Source organism: Pocillopora damicornis, chromosome 6 (genome assembly GCF_964200805.1).
Source record: "Pocillopora damicornis chromosome 6, jaPocDami1.2, whole genome shotgun sequence".
NCBI lineage: Eukaryota > Metazoa > Cnidaria > Anthozoa > Scleractinia > Pocilloporidae > Pocillopora > Pocillopora damicornis.
Window position 1 is genome coordinate 16,361,241 of NC_142675.1, and position 10,721 is coordinate 16,371,961.

General features: G+C 36.3%; 1 protein-coding gene, 1 long non-coding RNA gene and 1 pseudogene across 2 annotated transcripts; 1 reads left to right on the plus strand and 2 right to left on the minus strand.

The window, feature by feature from the left end:
• Positions 1–635: 635 nt before the first annotated feature.
• LOC149044210 (uncharacterized) lies at positions 636–1,894 on the minus strand (annotated as a pseudogene).
• Positions 1,895–3,045: 1,151 nt separating this feature from the next.
• Positions 3,046–8,583, plus strand: LOC149044211 (E3 ubiquitin-protein ligase TRIM45-like). The gene is made up of 2 exons (XM_089209280.1): positions 3,046–3,385; positions 4,214–8,583. Exons 1-2 carry the CDS (start codon positions 3,194–3,196, stop codon positions 6,053–6,055), a joined length of 2,034 nt encoding a protein of 677 aa, XP_089065406.1. The 5' UTR covers positions 3,046–3,193; the 3' UTR covers positions 6,056–8,583.
• Positions 8,234–10,721, minus strand: LOC149044212 (uncharacterized). Its single transcript, XR_016187597.1, has 2 exons — positions 10,453–10,721; positions 8,234–9,965 (listed from the first exon to the last, which is right to left on the minus strand). It is a non-coding gene; the product is annotated as an uncharacterized LOC149044212 (long non-coding RNA).

The window sequence follows — 10,721 nt, forward strand, 5'->3', positions numbered from 1 at the left end:
AAATTATTTTGCGCCTCGATGGACGTTAAATAGAAGTAAAAAACTTTGTTGGGAATTGGTATTTGACTGGATGATAGGCAGTACTACTAACAGCCGGTTTCGCTACTTGTCGAGTACGCTACGTTCGCGTTCGCAACTTACATGTCGAATAAACTACTTACTTCATCCTACCATTCTATCATTCTACTTCGACGATCTTTTAGAACGAATATCTTGTTTTAAAGAAATCTGCCTTACTCAACCTGAAATGGGCGCCATTTTATAGCATATTACCGTGATTGACATCGAGCCCGACCCAACGGAACAGCGGCATTATCAAGAGAGAGAAAGCACAAAACTAGTAAAAAAGACTCAAAATTAATCATTTTACAGTACTTTCTTTATCATTAAACTATATAAATTTCAGTCTATATGCACGCTAAAAGATTTCTATTAAGAGTAATGCAAACGAATTGAATCTAGAGGTACCAAATCTAGGCTACTACACACAGCGCTTGAAAAGCTTATTAACTAATTGTAACTTTGATTACAATTATCATCTACAATTTTAATTTGATTACAATTATTATCATATAAAATCCTAAATCCTACTTAACTTGAAGACGCATTCAAACCTCGATCGTAGAAAAACCCGAAAATGGCCTTGAAGTAAGCTGATTGAATCTAGGTTATGTACATGTACATTTGATAACAACAATCCTTAAATAACCTAAATTTTTTCATTTAGGATATATGTGATTTGTAATAGCTAACAGTTTCCCTTTATCCAGTTCAAAATCGCGAAGCGATGATGTGTGATGGTTTCTTGAGAAGACGGTTTGCTGAAATGTCTCCTGTCTCAAACTTCTCCCACGCATCGAACAGATGGGCTTGTATGTTAAGGTACTGTCAACGCTGGATCCTCTTCCACTTCCTCTACGATACAAGGCGGATCTGAAGGGATGCCAGTTTCGCTTCCTTTAAGAGTAACTCGACGAGTAGGTATTACGGGATCTGTGATTTTTCTTGTACTCGACGATTTAGGCCATGTTACCACCCTTCTGTGTAATTTTTTTTCTCACGGACTGTTGGAATACGCTCCAGGAGGACGGGAGCCACATGGTGCTTCTAATCCAGGTGTTGTTAATATACTGGGTGAAGGCTTGTAAGGGTTCTATTACTGCTTAAGTTTCTAGTCGGTGGAAGGTGGTTGGAATTTCTTCAGCTGGTAGAAAAGGTAGGGCTAAAAGTTTCCTGATAAGGCGATGCGTGCCGCGGTCGTTTTTGTATGCTTGTTAGAGACCGAGTTCCTGGACCTACAACAGAAAAGAGGAAAAACTGAGATTAGTTAGAATTTTGTGTTAAGCGTATTAGATTAGCATGTAACACTTGTGTACTAAGTTTTTTATTTTTAAATTGAAACCATATGTTCAAGCGTCGAATTGAATCGAGGCAACTGAAAACTGGAACATATTAAATAAACATCACGTCAACTTAACGCTAGTTCAGGTTTTTCTTGTTCTAAATGATGCAGATTGATACTTATTAGTTGCTTTCTCTGCCATTTTATGGCAGATCTAGAAAAACGACTGTTAATGGCTAGCCCCTCTAACCTTTGGTCTGGAATAGATTTCTTGAGGAACATTTCTATGAAAGAAGCTTACAATTTTGTTGACGTCGCCAATACGTTCCACCCTACAATCAGGTTTACCTGTGAAATCCAACCTCGCAACAATCACAAAAATTAACGAGGCAATTAAAAGCAAACTAGACGGCAATTTGCATATGATCAGTTTAACCGCCTCCTAAAAACGGCAATCACGCAGTTGGGAGTATAAATTACAGTTATTGCTTGTGGTTTATGGTTAAAAGAGAAATTAAAACTGTAAATTAACAGAGACAGCGAATTCGGCATGTTAGTAGCGAACATGTAGCCAACTCGAACGTAGTGTCGAGTTCGCTATGTCCGATGACAAATTCATCTACTGTGGTAAGAAAAAATGATAACGTGGTCTGTCAATTTTGGTTTATGAATCTATCTCGTTACTCTGAAGTTTTCCATCAAGGGATTTTAAAAGCAACTACTTTAAATTTAGTAATTGTAACTTTGAGCGCGCAAATACATACATTGTTTTAGGTCATTGTGACCGAATTTAATTTCGCGCCCCGGGAGAATGCGCCAAAACACCAATTTCTTTTGAAAATAAGTATTTTTTTGCTTTGATAGCAAAGTAACCACGGCTAAGTTTGTTTTCCAATGTAACTATTCGAGGGACCTTAACGCAAAACGCGACAGTGATGATGAATGAGGACGTGCGAAACAGAAGCTCTAATGGGCAGGATAACAGCTCAGAACGTGTATTTTAAAACTTTATACATTTCTCAGCCGTCTTCTGAAAAACGACAGCGTGAAATCAAAAACATTTGCGTGGTCTGTGAACGGAAACCTCAGCGGAGAATTATCGAAGTTTCCATATGAAACTCAATAAGGCTCACATAGATTAAGCTGAAGTTTAATTGTGGCGTCTTCAGAAACTGTGAACGCATCCAGCCATTTGCAAAATCATAGTTTTAAAAACAAATTCAATTTTTTATCGACGTCCTTCTCCGCGTTGCTCACTGCTAAAGGCCCTTAGTACTAATTGACCTTCTGCAAACTTCTATAATGAAAAGTCAGACTGCCTCAGTATATTTCAAACCCATCAAGTTAACCTGTATACTTCACGAGTTTGTGTTTGATTAGCTGTCACGATACGGTTTGATGATTGGACAGTTTTAACTTCTTGGGTATGAAAAGCCAACTCAACAAGCTAAAAGGTAGCTGATTGGCTTATTTTGTACTAATCAATCATGCAAGATTCTTTTTTGGTGTTCCAAAAGGGTTTTAGCCAGTGTTGATCATAGGTAGCCAGAAAATCTTTAGCCCCTTATAATTCCGGCTGAAAAAGCAATTCAATCAAGTCTTTTTTTAACGTGATTAAAAAACCACAGTTTCTAACCCTTCCGAAATGCAACTAGTTGAATATACTTGTACGCATTGCGTACCTACGTTAAAAAAGGGCAGAACATGATATCGACATCATAATTATCACGTGACTTTCCAGAACGTCGATTTCCAAGAAACCCTAACAAGCTCATATTTTCCATTCGGGCGTCGAGCTGTCTTGTGCGATTATTTCACCTTTTTTCTCGTGAGGAAGGTGATTTACCAAAGATGGCTAAAGCTCTAACGTTGGCCAAAAATTTAGAGAAGGAGTTGGAATGCGCTGTGTGCTTGGAGCAGTTCAAAGATCCCAAAGTTCTTCCGTGTCTTCATTCCTTCTGCAAAATATGTCTGGAAGGGCTGGTCGATAGAAAAAGAAACGCTTGGAAGTTGATTTGTCCTTCTTGTCGAATTAGTGTAAAGGTTAGTTTATGAATGTGATGTATCATTCCTTGCTATCGTGATGTGAAACCGTTGAGTGTTCGGCCACACCGCTACAGGGTATTTGTAGAACTGTACGTACATGTGCACATTGGAGTAGTGAAAGGATAGGTTTGAATTTACGCTACACAAGTATTCTTTGAAGATTAAAGGATTTGTGAAACAAAAATTAAGTTAAGGCATGATGTAGCTGCGTTTTCGCAAATTTTGTACAGAAAATGTGATTTTTCAGAGGATGCTCGAATTCGCTTTTCGGCCGCCATCGCGTTACTGAAATGTATCTCTATTTAACGAAAAATAAAGGGGTTTCAACGACGCTTTTGAATAAAAGGGAGACTTAGAAACTATTTTCCCCCAAACTCTTATTGCTAATATGCAATTTTCAAGAGATTTGAGCAAGATTTTCATTTCGCTATCCCTTAATTATCTGATAGAAAATTAATCAGATTAAGTTACCCATGCAGTCGCTTCTAGTTACAGCGTCATATGCGTACCCTTGGCGTGTACTTTGATAGAGCACAACTACTTTATTCAATCGCAACCGTTGGTCTAATGGTTCAAATGATTTCATTGGTAAATGAGGTAAGAACTGTAAAACAAACTGAATGTTAGAGACATGCATGAAGACCTGTGAACTGGCTCTGTGAACCAGCTAGAGACCAGAAGATGTAATAAGAAAGACAAGGAGTTTGATTTAGAATTCGTACAAACCTTACCCCTGTCTCTGTACATATACACTTATTAGTTGAGAAAAACATTTCAACAGCAGATTTTGACATCACATTCTTGCTTCTGTTTTATTTCACCCAGCTTCCCGAGGGAAAAGTTGATTCCCTGCCAGTTAATTTCTTCCTCAACAATTTAATGTCCCTGGTCTCACTTCATGAAGATTCAGGAAGTTGTAAGCTGGAATGTGATATTTGTGATAGTGGAGACCCTCCTGTCAACAGATGTAACACATGCAGCCACTTTCTTTGTGAGTTTTGCACCCAAGCACATCAGCGAGGACGTAACTCAAGGACACACTGTCTGGTGTCACTTGAGGAAGCCAAAGATATGGGATCTGTAGCTTTAACAAAACCCAGTGTCTGCAAGGAACATGAAGGAGAGTTGTTGAAGCTGTTTTGTGAAACATGTGATGAAGCTATCTGTAGAGACTGTACTATTGTGAAGCATCGTAAACACAAGTATACTTTTGTCAAAGATGCTTTTGTAGAGAAAAAGGAAAGTGTGTTGAAAATTCTTTTACAGACGAAAGGAAAAGCAGGGTTACTAAAGGAAGCAATCGATAGAATCTCAGAGATGAGGAGAAGTGTTGAATTGCATGCAGAACAGACTGTTCAAGAAGTGACCAATACTTTTCAGAAACAAATAGCCTGTCTGAATGCTCGCTGTGAGGAATTAATTCATGGTGTGCAAGAACTGAAAAAGGCCAAACAGAAGTCACTAGAAGTCCAGCAAGAGGAACTAGAATCAGCCTTGTGCAGTGTACAAAGCAGTGTGGAATTCACAGAGAAAGCTCTGGAAAATGGCAGCAAAGTGGAAATTTTGAACATGCGCAAAAAAATTTCCAACCGATTACAGGAACTAAATTCTGAAATATGGCGTCTAGAGCCATGTGCACACGATGGCTTTAGGTTTCATGCTGATGAACAACTTCACCAAGTGTTAACCAGCTATGGAACCATCACCAATCTCTGTACAGACGCTGGTACATCAACAGTCACTATGGGGCATGGTTTAGAGGATGTGATGTATGATACAATCATCAAGCAACCAGTTGAATTCACAGTTACTGCGAAAGAGAAGAATGGAGAGAAACGAAGAAAAGGTGGTGACAAATGTGAAATAAAAATTTGTGTACCAAAAGGCAAAACTAGATTTAATGATGCGGCTCAGTTTCCAGCTAAAGATGTTGGCAATGGAACTTACAGCTTCAACTTTACTCCAAACCAAAAGGATGTGCAGTACCAGTTGTCAGTGAAATTGAATGGTTGTCATGTTAAAGGTAGTCCTTGCATCTGGCCCATCAAAAGATGGCTACTCTTCACGGAAAAACATGAAGCTCCCTTCATTCAGTTGGACAAAAATTCAAGGGTGGCAACTTATGTGGCATTTGAGGAAAATGATCTAGACGATTATGAAGACACAGATGAAGAATCAGATGAATACCTAGATGAAGAAACTGTTGTAAAAGAAATTAAATATGCAGATGATGGTACAGATGAAGGTACAGATGAAGACACTGATGAAGACACAGACCCAGATGAAGACTGGACTGAAAGACTCACAGTCTTTGGTACTTCTTCATTTAAAGTTGGAAAGCATTCATGGAAAGCCAAAATATCTGGTGAAGTTTCTAATGGATTTTCCTTTGGTGTTGGTGTCAGCAAGGAAATGAGGTGCCCTTGTAAGGACCAGTGGATGTGGGAGGCAGGAGAAAAGTACCACCCCTTATACACTGAGAAAAGTACAATTAAAAAATGTAAAAGTGGTGACATCATTGAATTTTATCTGGACTGCGATAACAGAAAGTTAACAATCTACAACCAGCGCACCAAAGAGAGTGACTCATGGCAAGGTATCAAAGGTAAAGTGCGTCCTGTGTTTGAGATGTCTCAAGATGGTCAAGAGGTTTCTTTAATTTTATAAGGAAAGGAAAACCAATTTATTGGAGTGTAATTAATATCATGTCAATCTAACTAGACTGGCAAAAATCTAATACAGTTATCGTAATTTGTCATTACAGGATAAACGCAATTTGAAAGTGGAAGGAAATTAATGTTAAATAGGGGCAAATTTTGCCAAAATGAAATATTAAGGTAAAATTTTAGTCTTATTATTATTACTGTCATCATTAATTATCATCATTATTGCTGTTATTGTCAATACCTTAACCCTTTAACTCCCAAAAGTGATTAACATGAAACTTCTCCCTATAATACCATACATTATTCAGCAAACAGGTAATGCGAATATTCAAGCTTATCAGGTAAAAGCTGTCATCTTCATCTAGCACCAACTTCTCATATCTAATTTGCAAGGAAATGTGTGGCTGCTAGAGGGGAGAATTTACAATCAGATCTTAGGAGTTAGAGGGTTAAAAATATCAGATAGTACTGCTTTTACATGATAAGAAATTTTTTTCCCACTTGTTTCCAAAAGCAGTCACTGTGCTTATGCTAGAAGACATAAAATTCATTTTACACTTCGATTTCATTTTAGATCTAAGTTATAGTGTTGTATGCAAATATATATTTCATAACGTTATTATTTCAGGCAAATTCTATGGTGGAAACAGAAATCTGTTTCTGTGATAGGGTAACATGAGAAAAACCAGACTGAGTTTAAGAGCCTTAAGGTGCATCTTTGCAACAACTAACTGAAATGCAAAAACTAAGTTAAGTATTTGTTGGTATGTTTGAAATAAGGACTGATTATTTGAGAGTCTTCTCAAGCTTGAGGGAGTAAAGAGAGATCTTTAAATATTGAGCCACTAACAATAACAATTGAATATTAATTTCTAGAAGCAAAGTTACTTAGTAACGCCCAGTGGGCATAGTTCTCGGAGAAGAACAAAATTATTATTGCAAACTGTAGCAGCAATGATATAATTGAATTCTACATGAACTGGGACACTGGGCTACTAAAACTGCTCAGTGCATAGCACACCAGAGTCTGACACTTGGCAAAGTGTCAAGGGTATAGAGCATCCTGTGTTTGAAATGGATACAATTGGAAAAACAATTAGAAAAGCTTGGTTTTTGAGGAAAACAAGACGAGTTAAAGTGTGAAGTTAGTAAAATAATCAATATTTTGAAAATTGTTTTTCCCCCTGATTTTTTGTTGTTGAAATTTTGATCAATGACACATCCTATTCTTATTACAACACAACAGAAATTGACTATGCTATTGTACTCCTCTGTAAAATAAAAGAGGATAGTTTTTTATTGCCTTGTTTTTTGGTGCAATTGCAATCCATCAGTTCATTACCATATCAAATTTGGATGGATTTTAGTTTTTAGGGTGTTTTGTATAATTAGTACTCTTAGCTGAAATGTTTTCAAAGTCACTTAAAAACCAAAAACCACAAATTGGTCACCGAATTTTTTTTGCCAGAAAAAAAATTAAAGAAGACACTTTGAATATTATATGATGCACAGAGCCAATAACAGCAAAGTGTGTGTTTGTGGCTGAATTTGGTTTTCTTGGATACCAAAAGAGATAATTTTTAATAGAATATGATGACTTAGCTTGAGTAATATTTTAAGAAGATTTCTATCTAAATTTGACTTCATATTTGAATAACAGTAGTGAAAACATTACAACTTGTGACACAATTGCTTAGCACAAGTCACCAAAAATTAGATTGCCAAATTGGCAACTTACTTTGCAAATTTACCCAACTTTTTTTCTAGTTGCAGCTTGGAGCTTGTGCTACTAATTTTGTGGCCTTATGTAAATACCAGAATTATGTCATTTATTTAGAATTAAAGAGCAATCCCCTTTGATGCATAGGTGCTCTTAAGGCTTAACTGAGACTGCCACTATTTTCAACGGCCCTTAAGTCATTTCTGGAGGTCTCGTGTCTAGCTTTGTCTTATGGTAATCTCTTAAGATAATTGAATAGTTGTATCAAATGTTATAACCGTTTATGTGTTTTCATTAGAATATTCATACTAAAATCAAACTGCAGCAAAACTGTGTGACAACCTGAGGTGCAATGCACCTATTTGGGTAGGTATGATGTAGTGATAGATTTTCTGAGATTTTTTTGTAGAGTGTAGAGGAAAAACACCAAATAACTAGTTATATGAATCATAGACGTTGTTTTGAATGGCCCATGGCCTGAAATTCCTTGTTAGAAAAGACATTTTAAACACTTACTTAACCCTTTAACTCCCATGAGTGACCAAGACAGAATTTCTCCTTACAATATCAATACAACATCAAGCAGACAACTGATGAGAAAAAAGAAAAATATCAGTAAGGGGATTATAAGTAGATCCACTACAAAATTCTCTAAACTAACATCACAAGAACTGTATAGCAGACAGTGAGGAGAATTACTAATGAGATCTTGGGAGTTTAAGGGTTAACTAAGTTTATGGGCCTAAATTTCGATCAGGTGAAAAATTTCAACAGACTTCTGTAATAAAGTTTGACTTTCTTCTTTGTAAGAACATCCAAGTGTTCAGTTGCGAAAAAAGGAGCCTGCATTGCAATTTGTTACACTGTGTACTGACAAACTGCCCTTAGTGCCGAATACGTTGTCACATAGCCTGATTCCAGGGAAAGCTTAAAAAGCGACATCATGTTTACACCCTCTCATCCTAACGGCATTGTGCATAATCTTCATACTGTTAAATGACCAAAGGCCAAGGCGTAAGGCCAAACGACTTTTCCAAGAACCGCGGCACTCCAAGAAAAACATACAATCACATTATGAACAGATATGAGTGAAAAATAGCTCGATTTTCCCGAGGGATCTTTTCCAAAAGCCAGTTTCACTAACAAAGGAACACGAGCCATTTTCAAATGGGACGAGTTACTTTCATGCTGATAAGAATTCGAAATTAGTTCACTAATTCATCATTAAGAACAAGATCTTTGTCAAAGGCCCTAAGCGATACTCTGCATTGTAATATCGTCATTAGTTGGGCTAATTCCACCAGTAGTTATATCAACAGGATATTTAGGGGAGAATTCCCTTGCGAAATGGCTTTTGGAATTCCTAGGAATTCCTAGGATTTTCCTAGGAATAAAAGTGTGAATTTTCACGGTAAATTCGGACTGGAAATTCCTAGGAATTCCCAACCATAACAACTCTGGTTCTAAAAACCTAGAAATTCCTAGAAATTCCCAGAAATTCCAGTTTATAGCCAACAGGACTTGGAATTCCTAGGAATTCCAACTCAGAGAACCAATGACTTTCCCTGAAAAGCTGTAAGTCTAAACAATTCCTAGGAATTTTTGGGAATTTTTAGGAATGTTTAAAAATTACTGGGAATTTTAAGCAAAAATTTTTAGGCTAATGATATAAAATAAATACTTTAAATTAAAAAAAAACCCAGCTAAAATTCAAGTATTCAATGAAATTTATTTAAAAGCTTAATAAGGCTTACATGTAAAATATTTTTGATTCATTATTAACATCAATGTGTGGTAATATTAGGATGGAATTTGATTTTTCTTTTCTTGAAAACTTCATACAGATTAATCCTAAATTACAGATATTCATATAAAGTAGTCCTAATCAATCATTAAATTTGGTTTGACACAAATTGTGAATAAAATCTGTTGATTCTTTTTCATAAAATACAATATCTTAAATTATATTTGAAAACCAAGCACTCTTAGGAGTGAAGGGGTTAATTACAGACAAATAAAATTGATTTTTTGATTAAAATCTTGTTGTAACTGTAATAATAAATTAGAATGAAGTTATCCTAAACTGCAAACTTAGCTGCTGTTGGTTTTTTTTTTGGGCTCACAATGAGTTGGCCTTGAATGAGGTTGTCTACAAGAAGCTTGACCATTTTGTATCTGGGTTCCATGACATCTGAATTTGAAAAAAAATAACATATTTAAATATATATATTTAAAGCTCAGACCAGCCCTTTAAGATGGCTATGAGGAAAAGGGCATTCATTGGATTCTCAAATTGAGAAATCTCTGTTATATTGAGTGACTTTTATATTGGAGTTAGTACATCTCTCTCATACATTTTACTAAAAAAGGGCTGAATACATTATTTTGTTTTAACCAAGGAGGGCTTCTTTATGTAATAAGGTTTGTTTAATAACAGTTCCTATTATGAATCTTGAATGTTCCCAAACGTGACTAGAGGAATTTTGAAACCTTACTGATAGGTTTATTTCATTGTGAAGCATAAGCTTAAGAAACTACGGGATGCAAGTGACCGATTTGTTTCTCAGAATTATTCTAGTTTCAGTTGCGCCGAGCGTTATGTAAGCTTAATTCAACCCGCTACATCTATTCTTTTATAAGATTTTGATCACGTAACGAATATCGCAATTTTTACTCACCACAAACTTTCAAAATCGTAGCTTTACAGATGGCCACTCGACCCTTGTTTGTACCAGTCAATATGTCAACTGTTGTCCCTTCTTTTAACTCCACGGCGCCAACGACTTTCTATTCTTTTGCAACACTCACGCTGTTCTCGTTCTCCCATTGAACCACAATAAAAGCTACCTTTAGAAATGTTATATTAAGCAAAACAGTTGAGAAAAACGATCAACCGATGAAAAGTACATTCAAAGATGGGCGCCAAATGGAGTCATCTTTGTTTCCG

Bases quoted from the DNA above. Each gene is read 5' to 3' on its own strand.
- LOC149044211 (XM_089209280.1), top strand. From the start codon at position 3,194: ATGGCTAAAGCTCTAACGTTGGCCAAAAATTTAGAGAAGGAGTTGGAA. The intron at 3,386-4,213 runs GTTAGTTTATGA...TATTTCACCCAG, and splicing joins CTTGTCGAATTAGTGTAAAG to CTTCCCGAGGGAAAAGTTGA.